Source organism: Strongylocentrotus purpuratus, unplaced genomic scaffold (assembly GCF_000002235.5).
Source record: "Strongylocentrotus purpuratus isolate Spur 01 unplaced genomic scaffold, Spur_5.0 spur5_scaffold_16, whole genome shotgun sequence".
NCBI lineage: Eukaryota > Metazoa > Echinodermata > Echinoidea > Camarodonta > Strongylocentrotidae > Strongylocentrotus > Strongylocentrotus purpuratus.
The window spans coordinates 20,429,442-20,446,613 of NW_022145601.1; the positions used below are offsets into that span (position 1 = coordinate 20,429,442).

At 39.8% G+C, this 17,172-nt stretch overlaps 1 protein-coding gene across 2 annotated transcripts; it reads right to left on the minus strand.

Moving 5' to 3' along the window:
- Positions 1 to 608: 608 nt before the first annotated feature.
- Positions 609 to 16,952, minus strand: LOC591595 (phospholipid scramblase 2). 2 transcript variants are annotated; one of them, XM_030987011.1, is made up of 9 exons: positions 16,739 to 16,947; positions 9,831 to 10,107; positions 8,251 to 8,328; positions 7,678 to 7,754; positions 6,912 to 7,042; positions 5,867 to 5,987; positions 4,943 to 5,045; positions 2,769 to 2,827; positions 609 to 770 (listed from the first exon to the last, which is right to left on the minus strand). In XM_030987011.1, exons 1-9 carry the CDS (start codon positions 16,787 to 16,789, stop codon positions 726 to 728), a joined length of 942 nt encoding a protein of 313 aa, XP_030842871.1. In that variant the 5' UTR covers positions 16,790 to 16,947; the 3' UTR covers positions 609 to 725. The 2 variants fall into 2 exon arrangements, with proteins under 2 accessions (XP_030842871.1, XP_030842870.1); XM_030987010.1 differs by lacking the exon at positions 609 to 770 and adding an exon at positions 928 to 1,023 and having other exon boundaries at positions 16,739 to 16,952.
- Between the last annotated feature and the right edge of the window lie 220 nt (positions 16,953 to 17,172).

The following is a 17,172-nucleotide window of genomic DNA, read 5'->3' on the forward strand; positions in this document are numbered from 1 at the left end:
ATGGTGCAAAGTGTATTGAAACCACATTCCCGCTGATAAAGGCCTACAAACTGATTGGCTGAAGACGGGAGCTGTCTTCAACTAAGGGCTGGTTTTAGCCAAATGTTTCACCTGAATATCGAATTTGGCAGAGTATCTTGTCTAGGCCAAACTTGAGTAGAATGCTCATGTTTCTGCCATAAATACTGAAATTGAAGACTAACCCAGGACTATGTAAAAAGAATTCCATGATCTGCAACATGTATCTAATCTGTATACCCAAGATCAGAGCTGCCAACCTTGTGCCACCAAAAAAAGGAATCATGACGGCAAGAAAAAGGAATTTCAAACAAAAAAAGGAATCCATAAAAATGAAACTTACAACCACGCGCGACACACTTCCAATGCAGATATGTTAATTCCTCATGCTGTTTTTTTGTTTTGGTTATTTTGGTATTATCGACATTTCATTCTATTTGAGGATATTTTTCTCTTCAAGTATTTTTTCAAGTATGTTTAAAAATTAGTTTTCTATTGAATTTGTGATCAAATCACCAGTTTAGGGCAGTTGTTTGACGTGTGGTATGTAAAAAAAAAAAAAAAAAGTATTTTATGAAGAAAAAACGTAGTACCGTAATTTGGAGGAAAAAACGGAGTAATTCCGGCAAAAACGGAATGGTTGGCAGCTCTGCAAGATACATCATGACGTTTATCCAGGGTGCGCTGTATCTCATATCGATGGGTCCTTAATACTGCTTGTTCTTCTTCCTGTGTTCGAAATACATGAAATCCTGAAAGTGAAAATAAATACAGAGAGAGAAAAAAAACATAACTTAGTTAAATTGATAAGAGTAAATGCATGCACATGTAGTAGGGAAGATGTTGTTTGGTGAAAGAAAATTCCAAGAGCTTAAGCTTGAGTACTGTTTTATTGCTGTGTGTGAAATTGAATTAAATCTAAATTTAGGGAAAATCAACGCCATACAAGTAAAATGGGGGAGAATCATTCTTGTTCTTCTTCCTGTGTTTGAAATACATGAAATCCTGAAAATAAAAATAAATACAGAGAGACAAAAAAAAGCATAACTTAGTTATAAAGGGATAGTTGAGTTCTGTTGCAGAGGGCGCTACACAAAATAATTTTTTGTGAGGTAATGGAAAACTGAGTGTCAAATTTGAAAGAACATACAATTTAAATTACAAAATCATCTTTGTTTGATCAAAATCGGTTCAGAGATGGCTGAAATATCCATAAATATAATAATTTCTAATACTTGTGTACCACCACAAATATTATAAAGCCGTTGAAAAAAGGAAATAGTATAGTATTAATGACTGCTTTGAGAGAAATAGTTGTTTTATTACGCTCAAGGGAAGGTTAGAATTGTGCTATTCCCCGAGGCTTGCCGAGGGGAATAGCCCAATTGTAACCTTCCCGAGAGCGTATGAAAACAACTATTTCTCGAATATTAAAGCAGTCATTAATACTTTTATATGCCGAAAAAAAATAGACTAAAAAATGAAAAATTAAAAATATTTATCATTTTTGTCGAAGACGGGATTCGAACTCTTGCGTACAACAAGAGGTGTACCGAAAACCAACGCTTAGACCACTCGGCTATGGCCCGCCGTTAACATTCTTGTCAGTTTTCTCCAATATATACATTAAAATGGATTGAAACCGGCTTCGCGTGTGATGAATGCTTCGCAAAAGCTCCATATACGGACTCTTCTTTTACTTTTGCAATGCATATTGGCACGAACTTAGATCAAGATCTATCGGCAGATGTTGTTTTTTTTGTTTTTGGAAGTTTATTTTCGTCTTCATGTCAACAATGCAAGATAAAATTGTCGGTAAGATCGATCGAGATTCAATTGTATTGAAATTACCGACCAATCCTTCGCACACATACGGCATCCTCCATCGCTCAAACCATTTTTTAACATGTAAACCTATGGGGTAACCATGGAGGCTGACCAACTATTTTTAATAACCATGGTTATTACAAATATTGAAATGTTTTAAGCATGGTTACCGAGAATTTTACAGGAACAGTTGAAGTTTATGAATGCAATTCGACCAATCAGATGGCTGGATTTCTTAAGTGAGGTATATAATGCCTTTTACATCGTATTTCATCCAATGCCGATGTTGGCTTTTTGTTGGCATTTTCGTGTTGGTTTTATTACGCACAACCAGCCGGCCCATGTATTGTTATTTTTAATTAAATAATTAATTAACGGTCACCATATTTTTTTTCAAATATGAGCTGAATTGGTATGATCATAATGGCTAAATTTCACATATTTTGGGGTCTAAAATGACCTTCGTAGCAATTTTAGGTTCTAAAAGGGCACTAGAAATGTCATAGATAAGAATGAGAGCAATAACCATGCACTTTGAAGGCATTTGCGGTATGAAAACAGAACTCAACTATCCCTTTAAATTGATAAGAGTCAATACATGTGCATGTATTAGGGAAGATATCGTTTGGTGAGAGAAAATTCCAAGAGCTTAAGCTTGAGTACTGTTTTTTGCTGTGTGTGAAATTGAATTAAATCTAAATTTAGAGAAAATGAACGCCATACAAGTAAAATTGGTGAGAGACATTCTTAAAATATAGAAATGCTTGATTTTCCTATAATTGTACTACAATTACTATATTTCATTGACCTTTTCCCAGTGTGCAAAATACATATAATATTGCAAACTAACTCTGTATGTGCCACACAATGTCACTGTGCTACATAATACCAAGGCTCCAAGAATCCTACAAATGATTACTTACTATCAGGAAAGTGCTTGCAAGAAGTGTCGCCTTCACTTTCACATCCATATCTTGTGGAACTGGAATAAGAAATTAGAAACAGAAGGATTTTTTATAAATGTAATGCTTCCTGGGAGAAATTTCAGATCGATCATTCAATCTTATTTAGTGGGTGTAAGCCACAAATATGTTTAAATAATAGAAGGATTTTTATTCTTTACATTTAAAGTGAAGGTTGAGTAGCTTGGAAGGGTGACAAAAAAATATTTGTGAGTTTTCTCTTTTGTTTTAACCCTATTTTAACTGGGCTATTTCAGACCAGGTTTTTACTGGGGGGGGGGGGGGGGGGGGGTCAATTTGACCCCCCCCCCCCCTAAGATCTCGGCCGTTTCAACGCCGATCGCCGCGAAAATTTGCATGCATGTCAAGTGAAGTGTATAGAATACTACGGTAATTTCAAATTTTTGAAAAATTCACTCATTTGCATATTTATGGTAATTTATGCAAATAAGGTCATCAAATTCACACTTCTGCCCATAAATCATAGATTATTCATGTTTACCTATTCTTTTTCAACACATATATTCATAAGACCATTTGGAATAATAATACAACACTAAAAATTGGAAGAGCCAGGTTATTCCTTATGTTATCTCTTGTTTTTATAATTTCTTATGTATTTCATTGTTTTTTTAACTTATGTATTTTATTGTTTTATTATTTTAAAAGATGCGTAAGACTCGAAAGTAAAAAGTCATGAAAGAAAAATTTTATATCTGCCGCGGTTTCGGAGAAGTCGCGAAATTTCTACAGGGGGGGGGGGGGTCAAATTGACCCCCCCCCCCCCCCCCCAGTTAACATAGGGTTAAATGTTAGTGGGGAAGAGTATCATAGACTACCGAGTTGCCGTGGTCGAGTGGTTAAGTCACCGGACTAATGTCCTTTGGCAAGACATTGGTCTACATTTGCCACACTCAACCCAGGTGATGTAAATGGGTACCTGGCAGGAATTAATTCTTTAAAATGCTAGTACGCCGCAATGGCAGCACAGCTAGTGAAGCGCTTAGTGATTCTAATAAGCGCTATATAAAAACTGAGTATTATTATTATTATTATCACAAAATGTCACCTGAAAAGGATGGCTCATCAAATGCCCTCATATTCTAAATATGACAAGTAACGCCTAAAGTTTGTGGATCACAACTATCATGCCACATGTTGGTTTAGTGCCATATACATACGTATGTGTGCAGTGTATGTGAACTGTAGCAAGGCTGGGCCAATTTCTGATCATTTTGATGATTCCAAAACCTCAAGGTATACATCAACTGATATACGTATGTGCCACATGATCAATCTTTTCCATACAGTTTCTTTTACAATACAATTGCATGACCAGGGCCCCGTCTTACAAAGAGTTATTATTGATCCAAATCAATCGCAAGTCCTCCAATCAATCACAAGTTTGCAGTCTCCTATATCTTATGTACATAGTTGCGATTTATATCAACTCTTTGTAAGACGGGGCCCAACACTCCAATATTCTTTCAGCTTAACAATTGGCATCATCATACGATGTCAAATAGAATCCTACTCATTCCAACAGCCAGGAGAACAGGATTTTATTTTGGGGTCGGATCTATATTTTGAAAATCAAATCCCCTATTGATATGAAGCAGTAAACAACAGCAGATTTTGGTTTACGTTTAATGGCAACTACGAGCAACAAACATCGCAAGCGTATTCACTGAGCTCTGTGTTTAATACAAGATGCTAAATTGTAAAACATACAGCACTTCTCATAATTACTACTTCTTGTCTGATCAAGGTTTTATTGTTAATAAGATTTTTGACATTAGAATGACTTAATGCATCATTTGTAATGCTTAGCAGTAAACAAAACAAAAAAAAGGGGAAAAAAAAATCCACTTTTTTCACAAGGCATTGCATCCTTTCTACATCAGGTCAAAATGGCAAATATGAAATGAAGCACACATGAGTGATGACAGTACACTACAGCACACAAAATTTAAAACCTCAATTCAACACCTCTTTTTTTCATGGTGTGGGGTTTGAAAAGGGGCATGGGAAAACCATTTGAGACTTAAACTGGACACCAAAGTTATCTGCAACACCTTTTTTTTGTTGTAATGTGGTGTTTGAAATGGGGCGTGGGATAACCATTTAAGACTTACACTGGACACCAAAGTTGTCTGCCTTGGTGAAAGACTCCCTCACCCATCCGCCCCACTGCTTGGAAACCTTTCCTACTTCAGTCTGAAGATCATTCGTGAATATCTGCAATAACAAAGAATACACATCCAATTAGTCAAGATCTTCATTGAGAAATCAATACATCTACAGACCACATCCAAATCTGAGATAACAATAATAATATACATGTAGTCACATTCGCACACCGCTTAATACTACGTTGCAAGCTATTTTTTAATAAGTATTACCCCAGTCACTGGATTCAATTGCTATTTCCTACATTTATAATGCACAGGCTCTGCTGCCTATGGAGTATTCTGACCACGGCCCGTTGCATAAAACTTACCATTGATGGTAACTTTGCTATCAATGGCAACTATCATGGAAACATGGCACAACAGCCAATCAAAATCAGGGTTCTGTATTTTTTTTTTTCTTGCTGAAATGTATGGTCCACATTCAGGTATGCTCAGAGCTATCAAGTGTGATTAGAACACTTCGGGGGAGGACCTCCCATCTCCCCCTCCCTCACCACCACCATTTGGGGGAGGAAAAAAACCCACAAGGTTCCTCCTCCTTAAACTCCGCTATATCCTTTAGCGAGTTCCTGCAGGATACATACAGGGTTTATATCTAAAATGTACATGTGTTTGCCTCAATTTTTTTAGATACAGATTTGATCTTGTTCTTTTTTTATTTGCAAGACGGACAGCTTGCATAAAGGTTTTAGTTAATGCTTAGGGTTAGGACAAGGGTAAGGGTTGGGTATAGGGTTTGGTTCATGTTTGAATTCAGGAATCTGGTTAGTATTTATGAAATTAACCACAAGGCAACCAATGCCGCATCATGGCCGTGTTGCAGTTTCGTGACAAGAATTTTAAGCCTGTAAACAAAGATCAGCAAACCTTGAATTCGATATCCTCAGTACAGCAAACAGTTTGACAATGACACCAGTGACCTTGGATCTTCAGCGCGCACTCCTGGTCAGCTGTGAGGACATCGAAGCGTGGGCTCACCCAGCTCTGCCTACAAATGAAGGAAAGTGCCAAAAGGGTGAATTTATTTTGTTTAGCCATTCAAATCTGTTGGACTGATTGCCTTGGGAACATGAACATTCAGCAAAATTAGGTTTTATGCAATAGGGCCCCGAGCCCTTTTTCATTAAACTTGTTATCGATAATAAATGCATAATTTCTACGATAAATCTGCTCTCAGCCCATGAAATACCACTATTTCAGTAGCTTATAACAGGGGTCTGATGTAGATCGAAGTGAATATGATACTTGGTGTCAAACCAAAGACTTCTTTACTACAAGACATGTACAATGGAGTCCAGCTCCTACACTTAAAATGAATTCCAAAATCCATATCCCTGGACCAAGTACTATACCTAACCCTTATCCTGATCCTTAAGGTAGCCTTAACCCAAATTGCAACCCTAACCTAACCCTAAGCCGGTATCTTTGCCTGGTATACCTGTTGCCAGAGCAAATGATGGAGTATCGAAATGTAAAATATATGCTCTTTTTCTATCTGCCATTCTCTACCAAAATAAATAGTAAATGGGTACCTGGTAAGAAGAATTCCTTGAATGTTTGGGTGAATTACCATGCTAAAGCCATGCTAAAGCCAGGGTAATAGCGAAACCTATTATATAGACCACTCAAAGGAGACACCAAAAGCGGTCTTTATTAACAGGCGTTTTTCATGTGCACGTTCCTTTATCTCATCTTTCTACAGAAAACACATTCCAGGGGGAGGGGGGACGGGGGAATGCCGTCTTCATAGAGAGGTGGTCTTTCTATACAGGTGGTCACCAAAGCAGGTTTGACTATAATATCACTGTATTATTGCACAACCTTTAAGAAGAACAGCAGTAATTACTGATGATACTGTGCCCTGATCAAGACATATTGTTCATGGTATTTTTTTTTCTCTTTCAAATCTTACGTTTGTTTGACGTAACCAATCACAGTGCCAGGAGGACTTTCAACGGCTACGAACAAAGAGCAGTGGTCGTTGTCTGCACACCAACTGCATCCTGCACAACACTTGAATTGACGGGTAACCCGCAGCACCTCCTACAACAAAGTATATACATTTACCCAAAACAGATGAAACATAAGATCCACGAAAAGTATATGCAGACTTAATCATGCACCACTAAGGTGCAGACAGTTCATAATGAATACAGTAATCTAAAATTTACGGCAGTTACGATTGATATGGGCTATATGTTTGCAAGTTATTAGGCTGGGGTTATGATGGTAGTCCAAAATCTGGCCGGTTCTTTATATTCCATACAATTGATTCATACAGCCAAAGATGGCGTTATCAACGAACTTATACGGACACCAGCTTTTGCCGGGTATCTTAATTTTAAGGATCACGCCATCTTCGGTTGGCGGCAAGTAAGTAGGGGGTGGTCGCATATTGCTTTGGTGTGGTGGAGATCACAATTAAATCAACCAGATTCTGGACTAGGGTTATGTTCGCAATTGCTGTTGTTGGATCAAAATTTACAGGTAGGAATTCAGTTTGATGTAATGATTGTCAAATGAATATGTGTCTTGCAACCAAAAGTGCAATTCATGACAGGTAATTAACAAAACGTTTTGGAAAACTGAGTAAAAATACAAGGCATTTTTAACACGCATTCTTACACTTATAAATACATGAACGATAGTTGATAACAAAATCATTTTTCAATTATTACCTGTCCCATGTTGTCTGTGATGTGGAATAAGAACCCCCTCTGATGACCGCACCAGACCCGCTCGCAACACTCGGATTCTATAGTACGAAATTGAGTGGAAATCAATACAAGCTTGTGCTGTGTTGGTGATGGTGATTGCTCTTTGGCCAGGTCCTAAACGGTTTCAAAACTTCGACCCTGAACCAAACTCTAGGCCTAAAAAAAAGATGTTGTATTGCCCTTTAGGTGCCAGAACCTGGGTCATTTGGTCTGATTTTTTTTTTCTCTCCCCCCCCCCCTTCAAACAGCAACCATCTATTCCCTCATTAATAACTACGAAATTGAAAGTTCATGAAGTTTTCTGTACAGACCAAAACAAAGGTACATCACAGAGTTGTCAATTTGAGTTAGATTGATAGCACCTTTAAAACTGCATAACTTTCTTATTTTGGGTTGCTTTTTTGCACAAGCTTTCACTAATTTGTATCTCTCAGTTTTCTGCTCTTATTAAAACCAACTTAATATCATGATGGACTTCCCTTTTAAAGGCTACAATGCTTGTGTTGTTAAGACTTATTAATGACATACACATACCTTCACTGGCGAAATAAACTTGCTGACCAAGGCTGTTCTTTACGACGTACTTGTTCTCGAATTCCACATTGAGAAAGACTGTAATGGCATAGGAAAGGGAAAGGTTAAACAATTGTCAGGCTCAAGTTGTACCTTTACAATTTTTGCTAATACAGTCAAACCTGTCTATAGCGACCATCCAAGGGAAACACAAGAAGTGGTCTTAGTAGACATGTTGTCTTTGTAGACAGTTTCCTTTAAGTACATTTTTCAATGAGAAACCATTTTCAAGAGAAACAAAAAATGTGGTCTTTGTAGACAGGTGGTCACTAAAGCAGGTTTGACTGTATTTTATATTAATATTTTTTTGTTCTCCTAGCCATGTGACTTAATAGTAAACAGCCCATCAGCCAATGCCCCGTCCTCCTTTAATCTGGGCCTTGTTTCATAAAACTTGGTATCATCAACAAATGCTAAACTACTATGACAAATTTGCTCTCAGTCAATTAAATGCTACTATTTTAGTAGCTGATGACAATTTTAATGTTCTTCAAATTATTAATTTAAAAAAAATGATGCATCAATTATTTGTTCGTAATCTACAACAATCAGCTACACAGTGCACAAGTAGATGCGCAGTAATTTTGACCGTTTTGTAGGTACATATTCCATAAACATACGTATATTTTCTCTTTAGTATCGTTTTGATTTGTGTGATCTTATTATTAAACAAATTAATTCTTTATCCATCATGGATTGAAATGCTCAATTGCCAGATTGTTTGAGTATATTACATACATGTATGTACCGGTACATGTACACTGCATGTGTGACAAATATTGACTGAGGCAGTCCCTTTTATTCCATTGGTCCGCCAAAGCTGTTTTGTAGATGCAGGATGTGTTACAGTGAAAAACACTCCTTCCCTTTAATAGATAGGATGTTAAATGGAGGCCCAGGCCCCATGTAGAGGCAAGGCACCACTTTTTTATATTAAGAACCTACTGCACTGTTGACTATTCATATGAGAGTAGCTGCAAAACCCCTGGTGTGATGGTCCACCTGCACAACCCCAATAACTTATATTCAGGTGGAGAGACGTGAGGGTCACGGTGGTTCAAACAGGTGACACCAAAAAACTTTAAAAGGATAATAACAAAATCAGAAAAAACTCTTCTGCCCATGAAGGGAAAATATCCTACACATCTAAGGCCAAATAACAAAATAATGTGTTTCACGTCCAGACTTTTACAAAAAAGGAGGAGGCAGGGCATTACTATTTTGCTTTTTTCTTCTTCAAGATGGCTGCCTATTTATTCATAGATATTTTGCACTGTAAGTTTACTGATGATGCAATGTATGACAAAACAAATGATTTGTATCACTTTAGAAGCTTTTTAAACAAATTTATATTACATGCTTTTTTGGAGGGGGGGGGGGGGGGGGGGGGGCTTTTTTTTAATAAAAAGTGAATAGTTTTAAAAAAGGAGGCAGCGGCCCAAAAAGAGGCAGTCATGGACAAGAAACACTTCATTTTAGTTATTTGGCCTAATGTCCTTCTAAAAAAGAAAAGAACTGTCCCCAGCGGTCCTACTATTTACTTTCAGCGAGCTCTATCTGTTGATGTACGAGAAGTTGGTCCAGATGGGCAAGGTATTCCAGTCCAGGAGGGCAGCCAGGTATCCCTGTGGGCATGGGCATCATCTCGGCCTTCCCCTGGACTGGAACCCCGGGTTGCTGGTGGTAGACTCCTGCTGCCCCGCCTACCGGAACTGGAGTTTGGTACTGGCCATGATTGGGCGGACGAGGTGCCTGTTGTTGACCAGAGAAGCCGACAGGGGGTACAGTACCAGCAACCTGCACACTCAAGCCATCCGTCTAAAAGTGAAGAGAAATAAAAAAGACAAAAAGATCTAACGTAAGACCTACTTCCACCTGTTAGCCAATCTTCTGTGTAAAAGTTGGTGTAACTTTTCTCATGCTGAGTCAATAGTAAATATTTTAGAAAATAAAAGGGTCTGCACATACATATGTACATGTATCAAACAACCACCATTTCATTTTCTTATTAATTTAATTAGTTTTTTGAATTGTTAATTGATAATTCATGTATTCATTCATTTATTCACTTGTTTATTCACTTATTATTTACTTGTTTAATTAATGTTTTTTTACGATGCAAAATTAATAATTTATTTATATAATCGCTATTATCGCCTACTCTAAAGTTAGCTCATGTCAGGAAATTTGCTATCACTACGGTACCAAATTTTCACATTTTGAGTTAAATTCTAAATTGATTTTAAGGTGTAATTTGTAAGGTGTATTAGCAAAACTGCAAAGCCATGTGTCCAAGGTTCATTGGGTGCAGGAAGGAGGTGATTAGTACCAACTCATTTTAGGATTTGTTAACATCCCTCTTCATGCAGGGGTTTCAATATCATATTTCATATTATCACCCGACAAGGCTAAAACTTAAAATACAAGCTGACCTCGACCCACCCCCCCCCCCAACCCCTAATTCCCACATCATATACTGCTACAGTGCTACTGGCAGAAGTAGTACTGGGTGTTGTTGAACGGACCCTGCCATATACAGGCATACACCCAGATTTGTGTAGAGCCAATCGTCGGTGCTTATTCACAACTGTGACCATACTTTGGAACCGTGACTCCGGCGTGGAGATACCTAACTATATAACACACCAAAAATCATCTAAATCTTCCACCATCATGACAATTGTTCAAATAACGGTCATGATTTGAAATTCTTTATCTTTCTTAGTCCGTTTTGTGTCAATTTTCTTCTCTTTTTGGAGTATTTTCCCTAAAAACATAGACATTAGTTTGTACAGTGACACTGACAGTTTACACTTTCTCACAGGTTTCACAGCCAAATAATGAACAATACAATTAAGTGCATACCGACACTACAGTAGGCCGGAGTGGCTTTCATCGAACGGGTGCGGTGCGGTGCGGCGCGGTGTGGTGTGCTCAACGCACCCATTCGATAAAAGAGGGGGGCCTTTTCTCGAAAGGGTGCGTTGAGAGCGGAGTACCGTTTTAACACACCCTTTCGATGAAAGCGGGGGGGCTTTTCTCGAAAGGGTGCGTCGACTAGTCTTTCGCATCAGTCGTTTAAAATGAGGATCTCGGACAGAAGGTAATAGTTGCCAATTTAAGTAGTTCTAGACTATATCGAAAATGTATTAAATAAAATGGAATGGTCTTGATTACAGAGTGGTCTCTTTGATGGGGGAGACAGAGAGAAGGAAAAAAGGGAAAGGGAAGATAAAAGGAAAGAAAGAAGAATAAGAAGAGAAGAGGGAAACGGGGGGGGGGGGGGGGGCGAAGGACTCTTGCCCCCCCCCCCCCGCCAAAAAATAAATCAGAGATAGAGAGAAGGGAAAGGGAAAGGGAAAGAAACTATAAAAGGAAAGAAAGAAGAAGAAGAAGGAAAGAGGGAAACTGGGGAAGGGCGAAAGGGAGAGAGAGAGAGAGAGAGAGAAGGGAAAGGGAAATGGAAATGGAAAGAGAATATAAAAGGAAAGAAAGAAGAGGAAGAAGAATAAAAAGAAAAGAGGGAAACGGGGGCGAAGGGCTCTTGCCTCCCCCCCCCCCCCCCCCGCCAACAAATAAATAGGAGAGAGAGAGAGAGAGAGAGAAGGGAAAGGGAAAGAAAGTATAAAAGGAAAGAAAGAAGAAGAAGGAAAGATGGATACGGAGGAAGGGCGAAAGGTTCTTACCTCCCCCCCCCCCCCCACCCCCGCCAACAAATAAATAGGAGAGAGAGAGAGAGAGAGAGAGAGAGAGAGAAGGGAAAGGGAAAGAAAATATAAAAGGAAAGAAGAAGAAGAAGAAGGAAAGATGGATACGGAGGAAGGGCGAAAGGTTCTTACCTTCCCCCCCCCACCCCCTCCCGCCAAAAAAATAAATAACAGAGAGAGAGAGAAGGGAGAGGGAAAGAAAATCTAAAAGGAAAGAAAGAAGAGGAAAAAGAATAAGAAAAGAGGGAAAGGGGGCGAAGGGCTCTTGCCTCCCCCTGCCAACAAATAAATAAGAGAGAGAGAGAGAAGGGAAAGGGAAAGAAAATATAAAAGGAAAGAAAGAAGAAGAAGAAGGAAAGATGGATAGGGGGAAGGGTGAAAGATTCTTACCTCCCACCCCCCCCCCCTCCCGCCAAAAAAATAAATAAGAGAGAGAGAGAGAGAGAGAGAGAGAGAGAAGGGAGAGGGAAAGAAAATCTAAAAGGAAAGAAAGAAGAGGAAAAAGAATAAGAAAAGAGGGAAAGGGGGCGAAGGGCTCTTGCCAACAAAATAAATAAGAGAGAGAGAGAGAGAAGGGAAAGGGAAAGAAAAGATAAAGGAAAGAAAGAAGAGGAAGAAGAAGAAGAAAAGAGGGAAACGGGGGCGAAAGGCTCTTGCCTCCCCCCCCCCCCCCCGCCAAAAAATAAATAAGAGAGAAAGAGAGAAGGGAAAAGGAAAGGGAAAGAGAATAAAAAGGAAAGGAAGAAGAATAAGAAGAAAAGAGGGGCTCTTGCCTCCTCCTCCTCCCCCCCCCCCCCCCGCCAAAAGATAAGTAAGAGAGAGAAGGGAAAGGGAAAGGGAAAGAGAAGATAAAAGGAAAGAAAGAAGAGGAAAAAGAAGGAAACGGGGGCGAAGGGCTCTTGCCTCCTAGCCCTCCTTCCCCCCCCCCCCCCCCCCCAAAAAAATAAATAAGAGAGAGAGAAGAAGGGAAAGAGAAGAGAAAAGAAAGAAAGAAAAGAAGAAAAGAAAAGAGAAGAAAAGGGAAACGGGGGCGAAGGGCTGTTGCCTCCTCCCCCCCCCCCCCCCCCGGCAAAAAATAAATAAGAAGAGAGAGAAGAGAAGGGAAAGGGAAAGGGAAAGAGAAGATAAAGGAAAGGAAAAAGAGGGAAACGGGGGCGAAGGGCTCTTGCCCCCCCCCCCCCGCCAAAAAAAAATTTAAAAAGAGAGAGAGAGAGAGAGAGAGAGAGAGAAGGGAAAGGGAAAGGGAAAGAGGAAAGGAATATAAAAGGAAAAAAAGAAGAAGAAGAAGGAAAGAGGGAAACGGGGGAAGGGCGAAAAGCTCTTACCCCCCCCCCCCCCTCCCGCAAAAAAAAAAAATAAGAGAGGGAGAGAGAAGGGAGAGGGAAATAAAATCTAAAAGGAAAGAAAGAAGAAGAAAAAGAAGAAGAAAAGTAGGAAACGGGGGCGAAGGGCTCTTGCCTCCTCCCTCCCCCCCCCCCCCCCCGCCAAAAAATAATTAAGAGAGAGAGAGAGAGAGAAGGAAAGGGAAAGAGAAGATAAAAGGAAAGAAAGAAAAGAATAAGAAGAAAAGAGGGAAACGGGGGCGAAGGGCTCTTGCCTCCTTTCTTTCCTATTCTCCCTCTTTTTCGTTTTTCTCTTTCTTTCTTTTCTTTCTTCTCTTTTCTTTCCTTTCTTTTCTTTTTTTCTTTTCTTTTTCTTTTTTTCTTTTCTTTCCCTTTTACTCTCTTTTTTCCCCTCCCCCTTTTCTCTTTTTTCCCGACGGCAGCGCAATTTTACCGACAATATCCTGACAGGTGGGGGGGGGGGGGTGTGTCGCACCCCACACCCCCTTTGGAGACGCCCCTGCCTTCGCCACTGTTGGCGACCACAAGGCTATCAATACAAATTAAGACATATTAATGAAGATTCTTTTTTAATGTTGCAGAGAGATGTTGCAGAAAGTATTTTCTGTATGAACTTGTTTAATGGACAATAAATAATATTAAAAACATGAATACTATAGCGGTATAATGATGAGAGAGATGATTTAAGTCATACTTTTTTCAATGTGATTGGAGTGGACTTGAGGGTGGGGGGGGGGGGGTCCCCCTAAGATCTCGGCCGTTTCACAGCCGATCGCCGCGAAAATGCATATTTATGGTAATTTATGCAAACAAGGTCAGAGAATTCACATTTTTACCCATAAATCATATATAATTCATATTCGAGCGTTCTTTTTCACTTCATATATTCGTTAGAATAATAATACGACAACAAAGTTGGAAGAGCCAGTTTATCCCTATGTTATCTCTTGTTTTGATAATTTGTATTTATGTATTATATTATTTTGTTATTTCATTTCATTTCTAACCACAATTCAACTATTTTTACCCAAAATCAAACACATTTACTTGAAACAAGACCAAATAACCAATGTTTTCTCTTTTTTTAAAAGAATAAATGGTATTTCCATATGTTTGGTACATAAATCACAAAAATGAGCGATTTTATGGCTGACATGCAAAAACAAAAGGTCACGTGACTCCGCAATTATACGTCCGATTTTCAACAAAAAAATGTTTCAAAAGATGCGGAAGACTCGAAAGAAAAAAGTCATGAAAGAAAAACTTTATATCTGCCGCGGTTCCGGAGTAGTCGCGAAATTACTAGAGAGCACTAATCTTTTTTGGGGCCCTCAAAAATTTGAAAAATCGTACCCCTCCCCCCCCCCCCCTTGAACGCCAGGGGGGGGGGGGGGTATCTCCCAAAAACGGTAAAAATTAACGTGTTTTTTTTTTTACACGTTTTTTTCACAGGGCGGAGCCCTCAGAAGCTCAGGGGTATTAAACATCAAAATTAACGTCGGATGAGCATAATTTTATACCTTATTTGTGACAGTGGCAGGACGCAATTTGGTGTTGGGTCCAGGGGGCGGAGCCCCCAGAAGCTCAGGAGTTTTGTCCATCAAATAATTATTATTTTATACCTTATTTGTGACACAGGGGTCACGGATTGGCGTGGGGTCCAGGGGGTGGAGCACCCGGAAGCTCAAGGGTTTTGGGCAATAAATAACGGTCAGATGAGCATATTTTTATATCTATTTGTGACACTGGAAGGACACAAATTGGTGTTGGATCCAAGGGGCGGAGCCCCAAGAAGGTGAGGGGTTTTATACATCAAATTATCGTCAGATGAGCATATTTATATATCTATTTGTGACACTGGCAGAACACAAATTCTTCTTCCTCTTCCTCTTCTTTCTTTCCTTTTATCTTCTCTTTCCCTCTCCTTCTCCAACATAAGATGCAAGACGGATATATATCGACTCACCTTCTTTCCAAGAACCATACGGGCCTGGAATTTACTCCCCCCCCCCCCCCCCCCCAGCATCTTTGCCTGCGACGCAGTCGAAACCTTCAAAGCCAGACTCTGGGAAGCCATCCAAGGGGGTAATATAATCATAGTCCCTCCCCACAACTGCAATGTGATGGGACTTAATTCTAAAATGTTCTAGAAGCAACACTCTCTCTCTCTCGAACGATAACGTTCTTATTGGTCATCTTTATATCCCTCTTGAGGATCAGGATCAGAACAGATTCTCTCTCTCTCTTATTTATTTTTTGGCGGGGGGGGGGAGGGAGGGAGGAGGCAAGAGCCCTTCGCCCCTGTTTCCCTCTTTTCTTATTCTTTTTCCTCTTCTTTCTTTCCTTTTATATTTTCTTTCCCTTTCCCTTCACTCTCTCTCTCTCTCTTATTTATTTTGTTGGCGGGGGGGGGGGGGGGGCAGAGCCCTTCGCCCTTCGCCCGTTTCCCTCTTTCCTTCTTATTCCTCTTCTTTCTTTCCTCTTATATTTTCTTTCCCTCTCCCTTCTCTCTCTCTTATTTGTTTTTGGCGGGGGGGGGGGGGCAAGAGTCCTTCGCCCCCTACCTTTCCCTCTTCTCTTCTTATTCTTCTTTCTTTCCTTTTATCTTCCCTTTCCCTTTTTTCCTTCTCTCTGTCTCCCCCATCAACATAGTAATAACGAAAAAGACCACTCTGTAATCAAGACCATTCCATTTTATCTAATACATTTTCGATATACTTAAATTGGCAACTATTACCTTCTGTCCGAGATCCTCATTTTAAACGACTGATGCGAAAGACTAGTCGACGCACCCTTTCGAGAAAAGCCCCCCCGCTTTCATCGAAAGGGTGTGTTAAAACGGTACTCCGCTCTCAACGCACCCTTTCGAGAAAAGGCCCCCCTCTTTTATCGAATGGGTGCGTTGAGCACACCACACCGCGCCGCACCGCACCGCACCCGTTCGATGAAAGCCGGCCGGAGTGCAGTGCGTGCGTGAAGTTAGAGACTGTAATTTCAGATCCTCATTATAGATTCATGAAAGTAAATCACATCATGATCGAATTGATGATGATCACTATTTTACAGTCGCTTACTTCACGCACGCACGCTCGCACTCGGCCCGGCCTGGCACCCTACTGTCAGTATGCACTTGATTGTGCGGCGGTTTGCTGTGAAGATGAAACCTGTGTATCTAAGTTAGGTCTAGCTAGATCTACTTAGATAAGAAAATTGACACGAGACAGGTAACAAAGGTAATGACTAAATTCATGACCGTTATTTGACTAATTGTGGATGATTTAGACTTTTGGAGTGTTATAGGTCTAGTAAGGAATCTCCACGCCGAAGTCACGGGCATAAAGTGGTCATAGTTGTGAACAAGAACAATTCATATTCATTTGAATAATTTGAAATTCATACCTGTTGTGAGTCTCCCTCATTGTGAAATGCTTGGTAATTAGTTCCAGACATACTGAGATTTAAAAGATTTTAGGCAAGTTTCAAAATGTCAACATGGGCACAAAAGGCCAAAATATATGATAATAAACGAAGAACTAGAGGTCTATAGCTGAGACGACGCGACGAGTACGAGAGGGTGGGTGGATACAATTTGACTTCGCAATGCTTTATCACTGTGTTTATTTTTTACGTTACACGTGACTAGACTGGCCCAATCAAGTGTAAAGATCACGTGATACTTCGGTCATTTTTATATACAGATACTACGTACTCTACATGTAAGAAGTTACAACCAATCAGAGTTAGGATGAACGTACTGTACAATTTATTATACCACAGGGTTAGGCAGGTTAGTTAGACTCTTTTTCTATTTTTCGGGGGAAGCGGAAGGGGTC